This window comes from Notechis scutatus, chromosome 3 (genome assembly GCF_049901735.1).
Source record: "Notechis scutatus isolate UNSWTSFEM ecotype Mainland chromosome 3, rNotScu1.2, whole genome shotgun sequence".
NCBI classification, from domain to species: Eukaryota; Metazoa; Chordata; class Lepidosauria; order Squamata; family Elapidae; genus Notechis; species Notechis scutatus.
In genome coordinates this window covers 187,234,029-187,258,005 of record NC_142011.1, presented here as the reverse complement: position 1 = coordinate 187,258,005, position 23,977 = coordinate 187,234,029, and the positions used below count along the sequence as shown (strand labels likewise).

At 40.1% G+C, this 23,977-nt stretch overlaps 1 protein-coding gene across 1 annotated transcript in view; it reads left to right on the top strand.

Annotated features, from left to right (window-relative positions):
- Positions 1-250: 250 nt before the first annotated feature.
- The window catches only part of DPYS (dihydropyrimidinase), a 40,788-nt gene continuing 17,061 nt past the window's right edge, over positions 251-23,977 (top strand). Inside the window, exons 1-7 of the mRNA XM_026688742.2 lie at positions 251-538; positions 7,703-7,861; positions 9,645-9,824; positions 12,791-12,980; positions 18,946-19,102; positions 20,824-20,965; positions 23,253-23,395. Coding sequence (XP_026544527.2) covers positions 293-538; positions 7,703-7,861; positions 9,645-9,824; positions 12,791-12,980; positions 18,946-19,102; positions 20,824-20,965; positions 23,253-23,395 — 1,217 coding nt within the window. The 5' untranslated portion in view covers positions 251-292. The remainder of the gene's footprint in view (positions 539-7,702; positions 7,862-9,644; positions 9,825-12,790; positions 12,981-18,945; positions 19,103-20,823; positions 20,966-23,252; positions 23,396-23,977) is intronic.

Below are 23,977 nucleotides of genomic sequence, written 5' to 3'. Positions count from 1 at the left end.
CTTTATAGGTATAAGACCTTTACTCTCCCGGACGCCCATCAACTAATGACCCGGGGTCTGTTTGCTCTTCCAGAGCCACCTCGACTTGTGGCGCAAGAAAGCGCCAAGTGGCTTTTGGCAAGGACCCAGGTCCCTTCTTTAGAAATCCGAGTCCCGCTGCCAGGGCGGGGAGGCGGCGGGGAGGTGCCCTCGGGGGCGGGTCGGAGTCGAGAAGGAGCCTTCAAAACGCGTCTCCGAGGAGCTCCGCGGTCTGCGACCGAGCGAGCAGAAACCCCCGCAGGAAGCGTCCATCATGCAGAAACTCTTGATCCGTGGTGGGAAAGTGGTGAACGCGGATTTCTCGCAAGTGGCCGACGTGTACATCGAGGATGGGGTCGTGCAGGCGGTGGGGCCGCATCTCCAGCTTTCCTCCGACGGAGTCCAGGTGTTGGACGCCACGGACAAGCTAGTGCTTCCCGGAGGGATCGACACGCACACACACATGGAATTCGCCTTCATGGGGACGCGGTCAAAAGACGACTTTTATCAAGGAACGAAGGTAACGCATCCGAGGTAACCCTCTCCCTTTCGCCCACCAAGGGTTCCGTGAGGTTCCCTCTAGGAACGGCAGAGCTGCTGGTGCAGACGTGCCTACTCCCACTTCCTTTTGCAGGGTCCTGCAAATCAGCACCAACGGTTTTTCCTACCCGGGTTGGGTAGAGTGAGTGGAGCTCTTCTGCTTTCTGAGATGGAGGTGGCCACACAAGGATCCTCACCCCTCTCCAACAACTGATACATTGTGCAGATGGTTAAAAGATAACAGATAATCCGAGTAGGAAGGGACCTTGTAGGTCGTCTAGTCCAACCCCTGCCCAAGTGGGAGACCCTACTACACCATTTCTGACAAATAGTGAAACACTCCAAGGGATTTTCTTAAAGGCCCCGCCCCCTCTTTGAGAATACAGGAGTGACTAAGGTAACACTCTTTTAAAGGAGGTCTTCTTTACAATAACATTGTAAAGAATATTTACAATATTGTTGTAAAGAATATTATATTGTAAAGAAGGTCTTCTTTACAACCAAGGATTCCTCACTTCCCTATTGTGAACTAAACAATTACACTGAAAGGTCTACAATTCACTGAGAATCAAACCTGATTCTCAAAGGAGGATCTGCATTGAAGGTATTTCATATCTCCCTGTTACTTCACTTGGAGGCCACATCTCTCCCTTTGTGAGATTCTGCTGGGAAGCTTTGGGTTATGTTCATTACTGAGCACTAGAGAAGATATATATGGAGATTCTTAAGCATCCAGGTCATGGTTGTCCCAAAGGTGCTTTTTAAGGAGAAGCAAAATGTCTTCAAAGAAAAGCAAGATTAAGTCCAGTCACCTCTTCAAAAAGCACCTTTGGGCCACTAGAGAAAATACTTTCAAAGCAGTTTTGCTGCTTTCTCTTCTGTATTCAATGGTGGGGTTAACCCATCCAAACATGCCAGGGGAAATGTTTGAAATCTGGGCAGAGTGGAGGAAGAAATTGCTGGAATAAGATCAAGATCACTTAGAGCAGAACCATTTGTTTTGAAGAGAGCAACTGTTGGGTTTCCAGCGCAAATGCTCCAGGAGCCTCTCTTCCATTCTTCCCATTCCTTGCTTGGCTATCACCAACCATGTCTTATTACCCCACATCCCACCCCCACCATGCATAAATAGACTTTATCTTCAAAATAACTGTGTTTTATGTGTACCAAGAACAAAACAGCCCCTTTTCATTCTATACATATTCAATACTTCTAAAACACATTTATTTCCATGTTCATGCTCCAAACCCAGTTGTTTCATGCACTGGGCAGCACCTATGGCCACCTAAAGAAGTGTACAATATAGCTGGTGAATATTGCCATCAAATTGCTTTTCTTTCAAAAACTAAATTATGAAATATAATTTCTATTCTGCATGAGTTCATAGAAACCAACAAATTGAATTCAAAAGTATAACTCCAATTTAGGGATAATTGCTCACCATGCAGGTAATAATCTAGGGTGGTGAATAATGGAATAATGCCTCTGTTGTCATAAAATTGAGTTCAAGCCACTCAAAATAAAGTTTTCCAATAGTACTTTCATTCTTTGTTATTCAGACAAAAAGCAAAACAAATGTGCAATTAAGCTTAATTAGCTCCTTTATATTTGTACAAATACTTGTCCAATTTCAAAGTTATCTTACTACAATAAGCTATGCCCAACAAAGCTATTCAAATAATTATGCCCAACAAGGCTACTCAAGTTGCTGTAAAATTTGTTGCCCAACTAGGCTACATCTTTACACAATACTCGCATTCATTCTCCACACAGGTGATCAGGCTGTATTATAGTGGGCTGGGAAGCAGAATCAGGGCATCCCCTACTCCAACGAGAATTGTCTTAAACTTGTTTGGGTTCATAAACCAACTTGTTTACCCAGAATCCATGTATATGGTACATCTTGCCCCAAGCACGTCAGGAGCTTTAGATCCTCACTCTTGTCTTGTTCCAGGACTCCATGAAAGACTGAATCCACTGTATGCCTTATGCCCACTAACAATAAATCACTCGTACACACACCCATCTTTCCTTATCAGTAGTATCAGAAGAAGAGCATAATGCTGAGAAAGATTGTGGGCATTAGAAGGGGACGACAGAGAATGAGGTGGTTGGATGGAATCACTGAAGCAGTCAGCGTGAGCTTAAATGGACTCCGGGGGATGGTAGAGGACAGGAAGGCCTGGAGGAACATTGTCCATGGGGTAGAGGTGGTATTCAGCAGGTTCTGACCAGTTCTGGAGAACCGGTAGCAGACATTTTGAGTAGTTCAGAGAACCGGCAAATACTACCTCTGACTGAGATTTTACAGTATCCTTCCCCTGCCACGCCCACCAAGCCACGTCCACAGAACTGGTAGTAAAAAAATTTGAATCCCACCACTGCCATGGGGTCACGATGGGTCAGACACAACTTCGCAACTAACAGCAGTGTAAACATTACAGCAAGATGAGTTTCCTCATGAAAAGGCTAACTATGGTTGCATAACAGGAGTTCATAAAAAGTTAATGTTACAGGCCTTCTATATGCAGGCCTTCTATATTCATAACTAATATCATATTTGTGATACGATAATTTGTGATATGAAATTGATAACATAAAATATATCACAATATCACCAGAGTCAGTCTGCGAAAAGGGCAATGAATGTTCAGTTCTCCAGATACTGTTAGTCTATAGCTGCCATCATTGCTGGCCATTGATTAGGGTTAATGGAAGTGAGAATTTCATAATCAGGAGAGCTGGCTGTACAAGGTGAAGAGGAAAGAGCTGACACAGCTTCCACTTATAAAAGATGACAGAGAGAGGTTAATCTACACTGACACCTGGGGACCACAATTGAATTAGGAGTGCAGAGCAGGTCATGTGGAACCCAACTCTGTCCTCTAACACTCAACCTCCAAAAGTGTGCCTCCTAAAATTCTGTTTGATGGTTGGATGATCGCCACCCACAGCATCTAGAATGGTCAGGAGATAAATTAGGAGATAAACCTCATAATTAGGTTTTATCTTTAGTAAAGAGGAACAATCATTTGACATTTTAATTTGGAAAGAAGCAGGTCTGGATCTTCTTGATTGAGCTTACACCAAATAAATCATTACCATTTGCCTTCATCACTTCTCCCTAAGAATATATTCAACAACAATGTAGTTTTAATTCAGAGACCAGGAGACTATGAGTCCTTGTCCCACTTAAGGCATGAAAGCCAGATGGGTGATTCCGAGCCAGTTACTTTTCTCAGACCAACCCAGGGGTGGGATTCTACCAGTTCGCACCTATTCTTTAGAACCGGTTGTTAACACTCTAAGCAGTTTGGAGAACCAGTTGTTTGAAGAAATTACTGGCCTAATCCTGTAAAGAAGGCAGGAAGGAAACATTCTGGTGTTGCTTACAGAAACTGCCTCTCCATTAACCCTTATTACATTCTTATTACATTCAAGACTAGACTTCCTGTCTCAGGAACTTCTCTGAAGTTTTTTTTTTCCTCCTTTGCTGGTACTTTGCTTGTGTGGAGTGACCATTCAAAGTTACAATGGCACTGAAAAAATGACTGTTTTTCACACTTATGACTGTTGCAGCATCCCCACAGTCACACCAGGCGAGGAGATGTGTGCCTCGATGTGAGTGATGTTGATTTGGCCATGCCCAGCCAATAACATGACCACCAAGCTGTGTCCACACAGTTCCATGACCACCAAGCCATGCCCACCAACTAAGCCACGCCCACAGAACCAGTTGTTAAAAAATTTGAATCCTACCCCTGATTAGGACTGCAGAAAAAACAATGACTACCAACCTGCCTTCAATCGAGGACCTGTATACTGCATGAGTCAAAAAGAGGGCTGTGAAAATATTTACAGACCCCTCACATCCCGGACATAAACTGTTTCAACTCCTTCCCTCAAAACGACACTGTAGAGAACTGCACACCAGAACAACTAGACACAAGGATAGTTTTTTCGTGAACGCCATCACTCTGCTAAACAAATCATTCCTCAACACTGTCCAACAATTTACAAAGTCTGCATTACTATTACTATTAATCTTCTCATCACTCCTTATCACCCATCCCTTCCCACTTGTGACTGTATGACTGTAACTTTGTCGCTTGTATCCTTACAATTTATATTGACTGTTTCCTAGTATGATTTGATTGCTTATTGTACTTGTTGACTATTATTAAGTGTTGTATCTGATGATTCTTGACTCTTGATGAATGTATCTTTTCTTTTATGTACACTGAGAGCATTTGCACCAAGACAAATTCCTTGTGTGTCCAATCACACTTGGCCAATAAAGAATTCTATTCTATTCTATTCTATTCTATTCTATTCTATTCTATTCTATTCTATTCTATTCTATTCTATTCTATTCTATTCTATTCTAGAGTCTTCCCTGCCTATATTAATGTTAGGGTCTGCCTGAAATCTACCTTCCTTTCTCTGGTTCTTCAACTTATATATTTCCCTGAGACCGGCTAAAGGTATTTCACATAAAACCTTCATGAAACCCTGAGGGCCTTTGCTTTCTTCTTCTCGGTCACAACTGCCGTATTTCAAAGTCATCATTTCCACGTCTGTTATTATTCTGCTGAGTTACAGATTTATTCTTCCAGCTCAGCAGTCGTTCAAAAAATAGTTCCCACTAATTGTGCGCCTAAGGTGCTTCTGGCTCCCTTCTTCTTTATATGCAGACCATCTAGCCTGGTGAGGCTCTAACATATAATGGAGGCAGAAACTCCCAGGCAAAGCCTTTGAGGTGGCACCTACATACCGCAGTTCATTTAGCGACCATTCAAAGTTACAACAGCACTGAAAAAAGTGTTTGATGGCCGTTTTTTACAGTTATGAACTTTGGCAGCGTCCCCATGGTCCAACTTTCAAAACTTGACAACTGGTACATATTTATGACCGTTGCTGTGTCCCAAAGTCATGTGATCCCTTTTTGTGACCTTCTGACAAGCAAAGTAACAGATAACAGATAATCAGACTTGGAAGCGACCTTGTAGGTCATCTAGTCCAAGCGGGAGACTCTATACTATTTCTGACAAATGGAAGTCCAATCTCTTCTTGAAAGTCTCAAGTCTCAAGCCCACAACTTCCGAGGGCAAGCTGTTCCATGGGTTGATTGTTCTCACTGTCAGAAAGTTTCTCCTTATTTCCAGGTTAAATCTCTCCTTGTTCAGCTTCCATCCATTATTCCTTGTCTGTGCTTTAGAAAATAGCTTGACCCCTTCCTCTCTGTGGCAGCCCCTCAAATATAGGAACACTGCTATTATGCCTCCCCTGGTCCTTCTCTTTACTAGACTAGCCATGCCCAGTTCCTGTAACTGTTCTTCATATGTTTTAGTCTCCAGTCCCCTAATCATCCTGGCTGAAGTAGCCTTGAACATGTACATATATGAGGAGTTCCTTTAAGCTTACTTGTTTTCTTGCAGACATTTCATTACCCTAACTAGATACTGGACCACCACTGATGATATTACCTATTTTAGATAATGACATGTCTGCAAGAAAACAAGCATGCTTAGACAGCACCAAGGATCCTTCATGTCATCCCTGAGCTACAAATATTCTCCTTTATATGTACATGTATATTCATATAAAAGCATTCCTGTGTGGGGGACATTGCTTTGCACCTAGTGTATCTTTAAAATATTTCCTCACTTAACTGAGGAGATGCTTTTGCTTTTGGGAAGTATTTCAAAGCTACACTGGTCCAAAATGCAAGCTTGTGATGGGTATACAGCAGGGGTGGAATTCAATTTTTTTTACTACAGGTTCTGTGGGCATGGCTTGGTGGGCATGATAACTATGAACCAATTGCCAAGTATCTGAATTTTGATCACATGATCAGGTGCAAAGGTCATAAGTGTGAAAAATGGTCGTAAATCCCTTTTTTAAGTGTCATTGCATCTTTGAACAGTCATTAAATGAACTATAAGTCGAGGACAACTTCTACATGCTTTTCAGATTTTTTAAAAGGTTTTTGCTAACCTTTTTAATTGATTGCATGTATGATTTTAACTTTTTTATACTCCAGCATACTGTATAATAGATTTACATGTTTTAATATTAATATTACGATTTGCATGTAATGATTCTATGGGAATTTCATATTGTGTTTGAAATTCTGATTTTTATCTTTCCATAACTTTTCATAAATTGACATGTATACCGCACAATTTTTGTATTTATATTATAGCCATCAAGTTGCTCTGATTATACCCTGAATTAAATGATTATAGGGTCATAAAAAGGGAGCCTTTACTATACACACACACACACACACACACACACATATACATATACATATATATGTATGTATGCATATATGTATGTATATATGTATATATGTATGTATGTATATATGTATATTTATGTTACTGTTACAATAATATTATAGCTTTGTGTAATTAATTCTGCTACTTTTCCATTACTTATAGACTGGTTCTGATCTCGGCTTCACAAAATCATGAAACAGACCCCTTTTTATTAGGCTAATGTGAATTCCTGTCATTCACATCCAGCAAAGTCCCGGCAAACAGTCTTTCAAGGGTGAATTACAACCACAGACCTTATCAGGCTTGCAGAGTTGCCAGGCTGATAGCTTCCAAGCGCAACGCTGTACAAGAAAATACTTAGCAAGGAATTTCTGAGAGTCACGAACAAATCTTCACACTAAGTAAAACGAACTAATTGTCTCCTGCAAACACCATTCCCCTTTCGCTCCTCTTTATTCCCTATGGGATTGGCCATTCACTGTCCATCTGTGCCTTCGAGTCGACCCTTGTTCTTTAATTCCCTTCTCCTGGCAGCTCTGCACATGCGCACATTGTGAACAGGCTCCAGCTGTTCTTCTGCCCCACTGATCTCCGACTCTGAAGGCAGTTAACTGTCAGACGGCCCTGGCCCCATCTCTCCCTCTGATGCAGAGCACTCATCAGAGTCTTCCTCGGACTCCAGGACTGGCTCATATTCCTCCCCAACCTCCACACTGTCCAAATCTGCTGCCAGCTCTGCTGGCTGCTGGCGGGCCACAACACTTCCTTTCATGTTAGAATGGTTCTAAATTGTTGTAATTCTAATATTAAATATTGTTCAGTGGGAAAATAAATATTTAATAGCAACTTCTCCTTTTCAGGCAGCCCTTGCAGGAGGTACCACTATGATAATGGACTTTGCAGTCCCTCAGAGAGGCTGTTCCCTCATTGAAACCTATAACAAGTGGAGAAGAGGGGCTGATCCTAAAGTCTGCTGTGATTATGCGCTGCATGTGGCCGTCACATGGTGCAGTGAGCAGGTATGGTAGGCAGATAACATCAGTTGTACATTAATTTCTTTAAGGAAATCCAGCACGCAGCATGGATGGTACCAGTGGCACAGAAACAAAAGGCTTGCCATTTTCCTGGGCACAAGTATCAAGAGTCATTGGCCTGACTCAAGAATATGAGAACTGGAACGAAGAGGTGCAACTCTTTATTGCACCCTTCCCCTAAATCAGTGGTGGGATTCAAAAATTTTTACAACCAGTTCTGTGGGTGTGGCTTGGTGGGCGTGGCATGGCTTGGTGGGCATGGCTTGGTGGGCGTGGCCATCTTCTCCCCACCTCACTAACCTGCTTTCCAGCTCCATTCTCCTGTGCAGAGCAACCAAAGAATACCCAGACGATCAGCTGGGACTCGGGAGGCAGAGAATAGATGGGTGTGGGGCCAGTCAGAGGTGGTATTCCAAACTACTCAAAATTTCCGCTATCAGTTCTCCAGAAATGGTCAGAACCTGCTGAATACCACCTCTGCCCTAAATATTGCCATGTGATGGCAGCTGGGAAGCATGCCTTTTCCAAGACAGCCCCTGTCCTTTGGAACACTCTGACCCTGAGGTTTGGCAGAACTCTTCCAAGCTTTCTGTTAAAGCTTTGAAGACTTGGCTTTTCCACCCCACGCATCGGGATAAAATTGGATAACTGAACTGAATTAGAAGTCTGACTTGGCACCAGGTTTCTGTTGTTTTTAACGTTTTTAGTTTTATAGTTTCCATATAGTTTTACATGCTGTTTTAACTTTTAATTGGGAGTCACCCAGAGTTGATTAGAAAATAGACAGCGGTGTACATTTTGTAAATGAATCTACTGGGATTGTTCAGCCAGCAGTCCCTGGAAACTCAATAACCTATAAACAAGGACAGGGCTTTGATCACCTTTGATCACATCTCCCACTGTGACGTCATCAAAGCCTTTCCTGGATTGTATGGGATATTGCAATCCCAAAACATCTGGAACTTATCCATTTGGAAACAGTTAAATGCATTTCCATAATTGCTGTTTGAAATTAAGGCATGATCTGTCCTAGAAATGTTGATGATAAGTTAGTGTATCATGTCTCTCATGAAAAACTGCATGCTCTTAACAGAATAAGTTTGAAGGGCCCTTGAAGGACTTCTAGTCCAACCCCTGCTCAAGCAGGAGACCCTATACCATTCTTTTCTTTAAAACCTTCAGTTATGGAGCACCTACTTACTGATTTTCACATGGATAACCCCAGATAAATTTCCAAGAAATGTAAGGGATTTCTGCACTCAACTATGAAAATAATTAATCTCACTAAAGGGCAGTGCTTAATCATACAAATGTTTTAGGAAATGTTTCAACAAATATATCTGTTCCTCTTAAATTTGTCTAATCTCCCTTAAAGCCATCTTAGCTTATAGCCTTCAACATACCTTCTGCGGATTAATTCAATGTAAGATACTAATAATTGGTTGATGCAGAATGACATGTCCCATGTGAGTTTTTTCTTATAATTAAAACTGAATTTCTCAGTAATTACAATTTTAATAACACTTGGAAGTCTTTCTACAATCAGTGGAGCAGTCTTTCTTTTCTCTACCTTATTAAGGAGAGTTACAACAATATTATACTAGATAAATTTTAAATGAAAAATTAATATTACCAAAATGATTGTGGGAGTAACGATGAATGATCATAGCTACATCTGTTGATTTTTGTTAAAAAAAAAGAAAAAGTTTCAGCCCTATGCAGAGAACAAATTAAGTTTTGTGACAATACTTTTCTTACTTTTTTTCAGGTCAAAGAGGAAATGAAAATTCTTACCAGGGAAAAGGGTATCAATTCATATAAGGTGTTTATGGCATATAAAGATGCCTATATGGTTGGAGATCCAGAATTACACACAATCTTCAGTCAATGCAAAAAAATTGGTGCAATTGCTCAAGTCCATGCGGAGAATGGGGATTTGGTTGCAGAGGTAATTCCCATGTTTAAGATGATCTCTTCAGTCACTTGCAATTATAATCTACAGTATATACGATATAGGGTGTTGAATTGTGGGGACCTTGGTGCTCTCTGAGCTTGGTTGTTTTCTTGCCAGACATTTGGTAATGCACATTGGTAAAATGCATTGATGAGGTTACCTGGTTTGGTAATGAAATGTCTGCAAGAAAACAACCATGCTCAAGAGCATCTAGGGCACCATAGGCGCATCTGGGGAGGAGTGTGTGTGTGAAAAAGTCAAGATGGTGTCTCCAACTACATGAGTGAAGCTCTACAAGTTGCTTGATAAGGCATTGGTCTTACTTCACAGTCTTGCTCTGCAACTCCCCACTGATGCCCGAGGCAGTCAGAGAAGGTACATCCTGATCATTTTAGTCTTGGAGATGGGATGTCCATTCAGGGGTGGGGTCCTACTGGCATAACAACTGGCTCAGTGAGTGCGTGCACACTGTTTACAAATCACCGGCTCCTGAAGGCATTCACCTTCTTCTGCTAAAAGCTAGAACTGGACCGAACTGGTAGAATCCCACCCCTGTGTCCATTATAGAAGAGCACCCAAGATTTCCACAGCCCTAAAAAGTAGCCTCTTATACATATACAAGTAAGAGATGGAAGGGCAAAGAAACCTGACACATTAGATCCACTTCAGTGTTTCCAAGTTCCTTCTTATTCCCTTTGGGGCATTTATGTCTGCTTGAAAAAAGCAATCCAGTTTCTATCTGCATTTTGCTTTATTCAGAGTACCTGTACAGATCAATGGTCTCAGTTTGCCTTGTGATTTCTCAAGACTTCTTTTACTGCAGAGAACATATGTTGTTCCAACTTACAGTCAGGATGCCTAAGGATCTCTTTTGAATTCCTCAGGTGTATTTCCAAGCTTGTTTTATGGTTGGAGCCAGGCCTACAATATTCTATTATATAATTTCCATCCTTCTGGATGCTTAAATGTAGCAATCTAAAAACAACCAAAATTTGACCAAAATACAGGAAAGAAGAGACAAATACACAAACACACCTGCGCGCACACATATCTTCCTTAGCCACCCTAAATCCATTATATGCACCTGTCACACATGTATGGATGTGCATGTAAATTAAGCACTCAACAGTTACAAATCAATACATTATATTTATGCTTTGCAAATGATTTGGAGAAAAAATTTAGGAGCCTGAGAAAGGGCATTTCATCTCTGCCAGCCATTCAAGTGATCTCTCTTTTTCCAGTTGTCTATCATAGCCTTAAAAGGAAAGACGCCACTTCTTTAAGGAATCCGCTAGCTAAAGCCATTGAATAATGACTTTCTTCCTTGATTCCTTAAAAAGGAAATAAGTGTGTCCTTATTTAAAGTCATTGGATTTTTACAGTGTGTTCTTATTTCCTTTTATATCAGTAATTAATCTTTCATTCTTTACTTACACCCAGAAAGAACCAAACCAAACCAAAAGCTAATCACAAAATTTGTTCTCCATAAACAGTCGGTAGGAATGATCTTTATTCTATACTAGGATGCTGAATCTGTCATAGGTGATCTCTCCCAGACTGCATGCTCTCATTGAAGTAAAAGAGAATTCTTCCTTAGTGGAAGGCAGAAAATTTTAAATTAATGTTGAGAATGCGATGGGGAGCATTTTTTTTTTAGTTTTTTAGTTTACTTTATTGCCATTGCACTTTGTATAATGAAATTAAATGCCATCTTCAGTGTACATTATAACTATTAAAATAAAACACAAACACACATCCTTCACATTCTATTCAACTGAATTGAAAACCCGAGATTGCATTCATATTGCACAGGGGTCTTCAAACTTGACAGCTTTAAGACTTGTGGACTTCAACTGCCAGAATTCCTCCTCCAGTCATGTTAGCTCAGGAATTCTGGGAATTGAAATCTACAAGTCTTAAACTTGCCAAGTTTGAAAACCTTTGATATTGCACTATATAGTAGAATTCAATATAATTACTGCCCTGGGATAAAAGCTGTTTTCAAGCCTATTTGTCCTTGTTTTTATTATCCTATACTTTCTGCCAGATGGTAATAGTTCAAAAAAGGGTTCCCAGGATGAGATGGTTCTTTAAGAATGTTTTGAACTTTCTTAAGGCAGTGGGAGCTATAAAGCTCTTCCAAAGAGGAGGGAGGGCAACCAATGATCCTCTGAGCAATGACATTAGCCCTCTGGAGTGCTATCCTATCTGCCACTGTGCAATTGGCAAACCATACACAGGTGCAGTAAGTTACAATACTCTCTATGGTGCAGCGATAGAAGGTCACCAGCAGTTTTTCATTCAGTTGTTTCCCGATACGTCTCAGGTAGTATAATCTCTGCTGGGCCCTTTTGACCAGCGCTGCAATGTAAGTGCCCCAGGTCAGGTCTTCTTTTATGATAACACCCAGAAACTTAAAATTGGCCACTTGCTCCACTTGGTATCCATTGATAAGCAAGGGCTGGATGCCTGATCTATCTAAAGTTATAGTGTCAAAATAATGAAAGCAGTGTCAAGTTGCAAGCCCTGCCATTTTGAGATGTGTGTGCATGTGTGTTTGTGTGTGACAGCCCATACAAAAAGAGTAGGGTTTGCATCACAATAACACAACAATGCTTTGGTGCACCTACTCATTTGACACACATTCAATCCCTGCAAACAACATTAGCTGAAGTTCATTCTGACTTTTCTTTGCCAGAAAAATTCTGCACTTGTTCATATAACATGTAGCTTGGCCCTACATAATTTCTCACATTAGGAGTCGAATATAATGCAATTGGTTTGCTGGATTCTAAGTATCATGGTATAATCAGTTTGGTTATTGGAACAAAACTTCCTGTTCCATGGCAAGCAAAGGAAAGGGACTGTAATTTTTACAGTGCTTTGTTGACCAAATCTCACTTCTTAGTTTTTCTGTTTGGTAACGCTGGCATGTATTCACAATGGTTGGCCTACAGGGTGAAAAGAAGATTCTGGCTTTGGGAATAACTGGTCCAGAGGGACATGAAATGGCTCGACCAGAAGAACTGGAAGCAGAAGCCACGTTGAGAGCAATTACCATTGCAAACTCAGTGAACTGCCCTCTCTATATTGTACACGTGATGAGTAAGTCTTCAGCCAAGATAGTGGCAGATGCCCGTAGGCAAGGTAGGTTCTTGCTAAACATGTTTGAATATTCTTATTTGGTTAGACCTGGGATTCCATATATGGTTCTACAATCATCTCCATAGGAGGTTGTTTAGCTGATTGTTCTACCAAGTTTTAATTCCTCCATCCTGCCCCCATGCCTTATAGTGTTTTTCATTAAGAGCATATGCACCATATACACCAAGACAAATCCCTTGTGTGTCCAATCACACTTGGCCAATAAAGAAATCTATCTATCTATCTATCTATCTATCTATCTATCTATCTATCTATCTATCTATCTATCTATCTAAACAAAATGAAGTGGACAAGTTGCAAAGTGAAATCCCACCTATTTACCATTATCTTTATTTAGAAAAATGCCCTCAGCTTCAACATAAGACCTGCAGATATTCTTATGAATTGAAAATTAGGGGTTCTTGTATTTGGATTTTGTTCTATAAATGTACCAGTGGTGTGGGGAATGTAGAAAGTAAACTAGATGAGGATGCATCCTGTAGGGCTAGAAACTCTCGTGAAGAACCACCTCACCATTATATTCTCATTTTATCCCTCAGTGGCAGCCATTTTGTCTGAATGTACAGAATATTCTCTCAGACATGTCTTAGATTTATATTCAGGAGTTCAAGTTCTCGTATTAAAAGCTTGACAAGATTTGAAGTCTGGGTTACATGAAGATATGACTATGAAACATTGCATTTTCTTATGGATGAAACTGCAAAGCTCTCGGTGATTAATCCTTCAGCTAAATGGAGTCTGTCTCTGGGTCTAAAGAACATTTCTACTTTCTTCTGCAGTCTAGGCTTCAGTTCTTTTCCCTATAACTAATCAATATTTAATTAACCTAAATATAAGGCTGAGCTGAGTCCCTGTTCCCCTTATTATTAGGCTGATTTCATTGTCCCAGAGATGTCCACAGGATGTCACTGTTGACAATGCAATGAGTTTATTTTGCAATTGGAATAGCTCTCTTTTGTGGGAAATGAGGTGTTTTCAGAATCAAGTGTAATAAACTGTATAATCAGCTAAAATATGTAGGTCAGAGCAAAATTTCCCAATGCTATCCAGAAGCTTCCAAACTGTAAAGATTAGAGTGTTTGTGCTTCATCGTGTGGACTTCAACTCACAGTATTCCCCAGCCAGTAATTTTACCTACCTCAGAAGGATGGAAGGCAGAAGATAGAAGGATGGAAGGATACTGTGAGTTGAAGTCCACACATCTTAAATGTCCCAATGTTGTAAAACACTGAATGTATATATGCATATGATGACTGGCTGGGGAATATTGAGAGATGAAGTCCACACATCTTAAATTTGCCAAGGTTGAGAAACACTGCAATACAGAACTCATCTGCAAAAATGAATTCTTTTTTTTTTTCTAAATTCAGCATATATTATCATTTTTACTCACTATAAATCATGCTTCCTCAGATAGTGTCCTTGCAGGGAGATGATCTAACAACTGGAAGAAACCAGAGTCAATAATGTGGTGATCACGTAGACATGTCCATGTCTTAACCATAAAGAAGATTTGTTATTGCCTTTTCCCAGAATGGTTTCCAGATGACTAAGTCTGACAGCACTAGACAACTCTTAACCATGTCTGCTCTTAAATAACTTTTTTGAGCTGGGAGCAGACAGGTTTAATGGTATTGTTCATCACCCCTATTCAGCTATATATGAGTTCTAGCCAGGTGGAATATATTTAATGTACATGTCTTAACATTCATCTGATCATACAAATGTACATTTATATATTCTTGTCGGGAATTATGTCATTACTCTACTTCATTTATTTTGGAGTCAACATTATAGGGCTGTTAATCAATTAAGCCAATGGTTCCCAACCTTCTCCTTAATGTGAATCATTAATCATCATCACATGTTTTTGCAGACACCACATAAACACATTTGGCTGAGAGGAGTCAGACTTGTACATTAAGAGGCAATAAACTGCAGTTATTTCTAAGCATTTATTATGTCTGCTTGCAAACATATTGTATTCAGTGCAGTACATTCACAAATGAAGTTTCTAGGAAAAATTGTACTGAGATTCAGATAACCTGAGGCAGTGGCAGCTCCACTAGATGAGTCGGAGCAGGAAATCAACTTCACAGGAAGGCTAAAACTATGTTTATTGGCTATAATAACAGAATCTTGCTAGTCTGATTATAGCAATTTAGACTTATATACTGCTTCATAGTGTTTTAGAGCACTCTCTAAGTGGTTCACAAAGTCAGCATATTGCACCCAACAATCCGGATCCTCATTTTACTGATCTCAGAAGGATGGAAGGCAATCCTGAGCTGGTCAGGATTGAACTCCTTGCAATAGGCTAACTCTGCCTATACACTATACATTATAATCACTGCACCACCACAGCTTCCTATATTATGTTATTTTTCTTCCTCCATCTAACACAGGGGTGTCAAACTGGCAGCCCGCAGCTGGATGCGTCACACACAGGCCACGCCCACCCCAACTCCATGAAGGAAAAAAAGGTCACGAAGCATCACATGATGGCAATGTGACGCTGCGAGTTTGACACCCGTGATCTAACAGTTCAGTGAATTAAGGAGGCCTCTGCGTTGATTGCTTCTGAATAGTATCTCACTGTTCTGGATTTTAAATATGTTTTAGCCCCTTTTGTGCAAGTAATGATTCTGCACATCTCCATCCAGATCACTTTCCTTACTATTTGCACAGTGGCACAGTGGTTAGAATGCAGGCTAGAAATTTGGCAGTTCAAATCTCACCAGGGTTGAGGTTGACCTCAGCCTTCCATCCTTCCAAGGTTGGTAAAATGAGGAGCCAGGTTGTTGGGGACAATATGCCAACTCTGTAAATAGCTTAGAGAGGGCTGTAAAGCACTGTGAAGTGGTATATAAGTCTAAGTGCTATTGCTATCTATAAGTATGATACATAAGAAGCCCACTGGATGCTGCTGTTATTGCCTACAAATCTCAAATCACTTGCAGCAGCCCTGCCACTTATCACCACTTGGGAATAGCTGAGCTAGGCCATCTAATGGGAAACAATAAGAAGAATCTATGTTTTAGGATAACAGCTGCAGATGGCAAGAATGATAAAACCTTGCATTCAGGTTTTCAAGTTCTGTGAAATCTCACCTGGAACTACTTTTTTTCTTCCTAGCATCTACTTTTTTTAGTCAACAAAGTATTGATCTGTTAGTTGCAACAGGAATTGACCAACTGGCTCCTCTTTCAAGCCCAATGCTGTGGGCTGAGAATGACTGGCCCAAAGTCACCCAAGTGGCTTTCATGCCAAAAGTGGGAGTAGAACTCACAGTCTCCTGGTTTCCTGCTTTGTGCCTTAACTTCCAGATCAAACTGGTTCTATTTTTTTTTTCCTGTACAACATTTGGGTTGCAAAAATAATCACTAAGTGACATCAAAAGGTTAGCTTTTTGTGGTTTTTTTTTGCTGCCAACTAATTGTCAATGTAACTTCAGTAGTATGGTAATCTGTGCACCATAATTTATTGTACATAGATCTAGAGCTCTTTTTGATGTTAATTGTAGTTCAATAAGTAGCTACAATTACAGTTCAAAATATAACAGTCAAATTTTTACTGAGTTGGCTCTTTGGGAAACTATGCTGTCAATTTTGCAAAATCTGTCCTGGATAGATTGTCTTTTCAATTTTCTTAGCCTTCAATAGCTTGGGATTCAAATATCAAGTTTTCAAAGGGCTGTTTTAATTTGAATTTAAATTCTTTTTGTGGTTTTATTTTTTACTTCAATTTGCTTGGTAAGCAGTCCTGGGATAAATAATATGAAACACAAAGTTTGCAAAGTTTTTGAATAAGTATCAGCTATTGAGTAAACATTCTTAGCTTTTCCCTCTAAACCAGGGATGGGATTCAAATTTTTTAACAACTGTTTCTGTGGGCGTGGCTTAGTTGGTGGGCATGGCTTGGTGGTAATGTGACTGGCTGGGCGTGGCCAACTAAACATCACTCACATCGAGGCACACATCTCCTCGTCTGGCTTCTCATGACTGTGGAGATGCTAGAAGTCGTAAGTGTGAAAAATGGTCATAAGTCACTTTTTTCAGTGCCATTGTAACTTTGAATGGTCACTCCACACAAGCAAAGTATCAGCAAAGGAGGGGGAAAAAACTCCAGAGAAGTTCCTGAGACAGGAAGTCTAATCCTGCCAAGAATGTAATAAGGGTTAACGGAGAGGCAGTTTCTGTAAGCAACACCAGAATGTTTCCTTCCTGCCTTCCTTACAGGATTAGGCCAGTAATCTCTTCTGACAACCAGTTCTCTGAACTGCTTAGAATGTTAACAACCGGTTCTAGAGAATAGGTGTGAACTGGTAGAATCCCACCCCTGCTCTAAACCTATAAAGCAGCAGCATCTTCAGAAAACCTGCCTTTGCATCAGTGGTAGGATTCAAAAAAATTTACTACTGGTTCTGTGGGTGTGGCTTGGTGGGCGTGGCAGGGAAAGGATACTGTAAAATCTCCAGTCAGAGGTGGCAGTTGCCGGTTCTTCCAACTACTCAAAATTTCTGCTACCGGTTCTCCAGAACTGGTCAGAACCTGCTGAATACCACCTCTGCTTTACAACCTCAATAGTTATTTTGTTTGTTTGATCTTTCTGTCAAAAGTAGATAGGCAGAGATATCTCAACAATATTGATTTATTGATTTGGCAGCTAGTGGATGGCTGTACACGGACATGTAATGTTATCTCTTATTGAATCATAGTTGCAACCAGTAGCCTTAAAAACACTTGGAACAGATATAGAATTTTTTAAATTTGTGATTATTAATATAAAGACAAGACAAGGAAGGATGGGAATGATCATGATTAATCAGTGGTAAATTGGAGTAGTTGCTCTAATTAACAGTTGATGCTGCAGTCCAATTACTGATTCTATATTAGTAAATTATTATTATGCTCTAGAGGAAAAGCTACCTTTCCTCAAGACCAGAGGTGTCAAGCTTGCTTTCATTGAGGGCTACATCAGGGTTGTGTTTGACCTTGGGAGGCCGGGGTGGGCATGGCCATCACTCACATTGGGGGCACCTGTGGGGGCCCAAGCACTCTGCCAGTGAAAATGGGCTCCCAAGTTCCATTTTCAGCTGGGATGGCCTCCTGCAATCCTCTGCCAGCAAAAATGGAGCTCACAAGGGCCGCAGACGGCCTCCCAAGCTCTGTTTTCACCTGCAGAAGCACAACAGGCCAGTGCTTCACTGTTTCCAGGGCGGCCTAGCAGGCCAGATCTAAGCACCCCAAAGGCCAGATCCGGCCTGCGGGCCTTGAGTTTGACCCCCCTGCTCTAAACCATTGTTTCTCAACCTTGGCAATTTTAAGATGTGTGGAATTAGAGTTTCCTTCAGAGAAGAATGAGAGGGAGCGAGTGTGAGAGAGAGAGATCAATAAGAAGTATTGATGCCAAAGTCTACCATATTTCTTGGCACTTTGCTACTAAATATTTGTCTATCTGGTAATTTTTCTTCATTATTTTGCATAAGAGGACAGACATCAATCCTTCTTTTAAATTATCTGAACCACAATGTAATGTTATCTTCCCTAAGCCTTCATCATCAACATTTTGCCTCTAAGATCATTTTTTTTTCTACATGGGCTGATTCCAACATGAATGTATACATTTTGATTTTATGTCTACCCATACTTGGAAAACCAGTCTGCACCTACAATTATTGAGATGATTTACAATAAATAATAGTTTCTGTAGCAGGGTTCAGTGACCACAGAAAAACTGGGGAGGGAGTTTACATGTGTTCCTCAAACATGCCCACTCCATCATTAGTTTTCCTCACGCCTCAGACATTTGCTCATTCATTCATTGGGATGGTTGCACTTAGGTTACATGCATTGACTATGTTATATCTGATCCAATCCATTGATGTGGAATTGCAAGTTAGTATTACTAGCTTTGTTCTTCTTACCATTAATTCTTCTCTCCCTAGGCAAAGTTGTGTATGGTGAGCCTATAGCTGCAAGCCTTGGTACAGATGGCACTCACTATTGGCATAAGGACTGGCCTCATGCAGCAGCTCACATCATGAGTCCTCCATTGAGGCCTGATGCTTCCACTCCAGACTTCCTCATGAATCTTCTAGCAAAGTAAGGAGGTTCATCATTCACAAGAGCCCTTTAATAACCCCAAGTGGCTATTAAAGCCAACGGAAACAAAAAATGTAAAATACTGTAATGTGTTTCAATGGATTTTGAAGGGAAAATGTAAAATAATGTGGAGAGAAGTTCTAATATTCCATTTGTGAGAAATAATTATGATCCTTGATGTATATATATTTGTCATTTACAGTATGGTTTTCCCAGTCTGCTTGGAAACATCTAAATATTGAACAGAAGACATGCAGCTTATTTTGAGAGGATAATATGAACCTTCTCAGAAAATAGCTGATTTTGGAAGGGAAACTTCACCAATCCCAAAGATAAAAATGAAAGTGTCCTTTGAGTCAGGCTTGACCTTAGAGATACATCTGTGTTGTTTACTTAGCAAAACTATAGAAATGATTTGCCACTGCTATATCTGGAGATATTTTTCAACTTTCCATCTAGCCTCAATTCAGGTATTTGTTTATAGCATTCCAGGCAAATAATAACCAGGTCTAACCCTGCTTAGTTTTTCAACATCAGCCCCTTGGTCAGCTATTGCCCTCTAGATGACCATATTTGTAACAAGTTTCTATTTACTAGAAACCAGTTTCAATAGGTTGCTTTCTTCATCCTTCTCTCCTCTTCTAGCCCAACTCCAACATCCTCCTAATTCGTCCAGCTTGTCTTGGTCAATTTCCAAATATTTGGAATGCTTCCAAAGAAAGCATTGGAATGCAGCCACCTACCATTTCTATTTCCTGAAAGGATTATGTGGCTCCAAGGCATTGATACTCTTATACTGCAGCATTCCAGGTTTCCTTTTATCGGTTAATGGAAGGATTCCAAGCCTGCCCCTTAACCCACCAAAATAGTACAGGTGTCCCTTCAACGTACGACCATGACTGAGACCCAAATTTATGTTGCTAAGCAAGACAGTTAAGTGAGTTTTGCCCCATTTGATGACTTTTCTTGCCACAGTTGTGAAGTGAATCACTGCAGTCATTAAGTTAGTAACACTGTCGTAAAGTGAATCTGACCTTGCTTGCCAGAAGGTCACAAAAAATTATCACGTAACCCCAGCACACTGCAACCATCATAAATATGAGTCACTTGCCAACTGCCTGAGTTTTGATCACCTGATCATAAGGATGCCACAATGGTCATAACTGTGAAAACGGTAATAAGTGTTTTTTCAGTGCCATTGTAACTTTGAACCCTAAATGAACTGTTGTAAGATAAGGACTACTTGTACTTCCAGAATCTACAGTAGAATGATGAACCTAGTATCACTAGGGAGCAATATGATCTTTGGGAAGAAATGAACAAGGGCTATCAAGATATTAAGAGCTTCTTGAGGTGGTTGAACAGAACATCTGCCTTGTTCTAGTATGACTTTATTTTCCCAGCTCTTATGACATTGTTCCATCTAATTTGGGGCTCTGGTTGAACACAAGCTATTATCTTCACAAATGTCAGCATTCACCGGGATTTTATTGGTTTTATCTGAAGGCGATGTGATTTTATTATAGGTGATTCATTCTTTTTTTTCTTACCATTTTTCAGCAAATTTCTTTTTTACTTTAATGGTGTTTTTTTTTAAGATTTAAAGAATGAAGCAAGTAGGAGTTATAATTTTGAAATGAAAGTTGGTTGCAGCATATAAAATTATCTTGTTCTTTATGCCACTTCAATAGTAGTATTTCTTTTACCTTATTTTTTTTAAGTGGTGACTTGACTGTGACGGGGACAGATAACTGTACATTTGATATTTGCCAGAAGGCTATTGGAAAAAATAATTTCACAAAGATCCCATTTGGAGTGAATGGAGTGGAAGACAGGATGTCTGTGGTCTGGGAAAAAGGAGTGGTAAGTGGGATTTCAATTCATTCTCTAATACAATGGTGAAAACAAAGAACGGAGTTCTCATTAAAGCAGCTACATCTTTCCCTACTATTGCCTGCTTGCCATTTCAGCTACAGTGAAGCCCCAGCAAAAGACATACTTAACCTCAGGAGCTGCAGAAAGGTGCTTCATGAGCACCCTCTATGTGCACTAAAATATTTTTCCCTTTAAATCTAAAGCATGCACAATAACTCATGCACTCTCAAAAACGGTTACTCCTTTCTCTAGCTTTCTGATCTGAACTAAATTCTTTCAAAGGTATGGCTTGAATAGATATATTATCATTGATTTCTCTTTCCTGGAAGATAGAAGTCTTGTTGCTGTACTTATTTTAGTAATATTTCTGATTTGACTATATACATTGCTTCTTGATACTGGATAGCACCTGGAAATCATCCAGACTATGACAGGTAAATTTGTAGAATTAGCTGCCTGGAAAGAACGTTAGAACACCAACTTTATTTGAGCCCCATTGTTGGGGGTGGGGGGAAAGTTAGTTTTACTTAAATTCATGGATCCTGGGTTAATATAAATGGTTGTCTTAGATGCCTGAGTGTATGTCCTTCCTTAATCTTTAACATCTAGCTAGATCAAGCTAAGTCACTCTGAATACCTTTTATAAGAAGACAAGAAGGATAAAATATTCCAAATAACTAGATCATTGTCTACTAAGGCTACTCAAATATAGGTCTGAACAAGGACATGAAAAAGTTTTTTAAAATAGGCATAGGAACTCAGTCTGGATTGAGACCTTTGTGAGTGTTAAAGAGGATTCAGTTATTTGATAATGTCTTTACTCTTGTCCCATCATCAATAGGAATCTCATCTTTCTATGCACCAAAAGGGAATATCTCATTTGTACTACAGAAAGTAATGCTTCAAATATAGTTAATAATTCTAAGGAACCTAATCAGTTCCATAGCAGAAGAGTAAAAACATTTTTACCAGCTTGGAAATGAGTTCCTCGATGTGTTGTTTACTTTAAGTATGCATAGGATTGCTAAATTTGCAAATAATCTAGTATTTGATTTGCACCTGTTCCACCTTTTAACAAATGGAGACCTCTGAGAGCTTTCTTGGCAGCACACGCAAAATTATTGAGGCAATTTATATTAATATCCATCAAATTTAGAACCTTATTTCATTTAGGCAAGCTTTCTGTTCAGGCAGGAATTTATCCATCGTATACATATTCAATTTTGCTGATTGCGCCACTTCCTTTCTCTATATTTTCTCTGAGACTTTTTTGGGTTTTATTTATTTATTGGGCTCCCACTTCAGCATTATTATAGTGATAAATTGAATGAATTTTAAGAATGTGTAGTAGTTTCATGTACTGTATTAGCCTGTTTAATTTCCCTGAAGCCAAATACCAGACAATTATTTTAATTTCTCCAGGTTATAAATTTGGAGCTGTTTCCAAACTACGAAGTTCTCTTCAGAAAATTATTACCTTGGTGCTATGTTTTTGATTAGCTGTTGGTTGTTGAAGTTTTATGTCTTGAGCTATTCTGTCTAGGACCAGATGATCCACGCAAGGATGGTGTCAAAAATTTCAAAATGGCAGCCACAAATACACAAATGCACATAAAAATGAGTGGGATCCCAATTGCTTGGTCATGGCCGCCATCTTTACTTTTTTTTTGACACCCCTCCACCCCACTGTTAAAGTCCTGGTACACTGCCTTTGTTACATAGGAATTATTTTCCCAAGATTGGAAAGCTTATTATCTATTTATTTATATACAGGTAGTCGTTAACTTACAACAGTTCATTTAGTGACCATTTGAAGTTACAATGGCACTGAAAAAAAGGGACTTGCAAGACCTTTCTTCACACTTATTACCATTGGAGCATCCGCACGGTCATGTGGTCAAAATTCAGATGCTTGGCAATCAAATCATATTTATGAAGGTTGCAGTGTCTCAGGGTTATGCGATCAACTATTGCGACCTTCTGACAGGCAAATGGGGAAGCCTAATTCACTTAACAACGGTGTTACTAACTTAACAACAGCAGTGATTCACTTAACAACTGTGGCAAGAAAGGCCGTAAAATGAGGCAAAACTCACTTAACAAATTTTCAGCTAGCAACAGAAATTTTGGGCTCAATTGTGGTTGTAACTCGAGGACTACCTGCATACCATTTATTTGCCTCCCATTTTGTATCCAATGACAGAATGGGGTTTACCTGCACTAAGCTTATGAATATTTTGCCTTCTTCATATGTGTTTATACATATGTTTTACAGCACAGTGGAAAAATGGATGAAAATAGATTTGTGGCCGTTACTAGCACAAATGCAGCTAAAATCTTTAACCTATACCCAAAGAAGGGAAGAATAGCTGTGGGCTCTGATGCTGACATCGTCATTTGGGACCCCAAAGCTACAAGGTAAGTCTTGGTCTATCCATTTTTCCATCGTGTCTCTGGGTAAAGGAAGAATAATTTTTAAGACATACGTTCGGGTGAACAGAAGACATTTTTATTTGAACTATTTGCAAGAATAGTTTGTACTGTGTCCTGGGCACAGTACATCTATGCAGAGGACTGTGTCTAGTAAGGACATTTTTTTAAAAAGAAATCTGCCTGAACTGCTAATCGCATGGGGAAATAGCAATTCACTTATATAAAACTCCCTTTTTATGACCCTGTAATCTCTTAATTTGGGGTAGAGTCAACTGTATGGAGGTGAGTTGAGCTGATATATCCGTGATGGCGAACCTATGGCATGTGTGGCACACAGAACCCCCTCTCTGGGCACATGAGCTGCACATGTGCGCCTCCCGCCGGCCAGCTGCTCTTCACGGGGTGGGGTGCATGCGTGGGGGTCATGCACACATGTGCGGGGTGTAGGGGAAGTCATGTGTACATGCATGGGGCATGGGGGTTAGGCATGCACGCTGGGGCGCAGGGGGTGTAACACACACATGCGCAGGGGTGGAGTACATGCGCAGGACATGTGTGCATTGCATT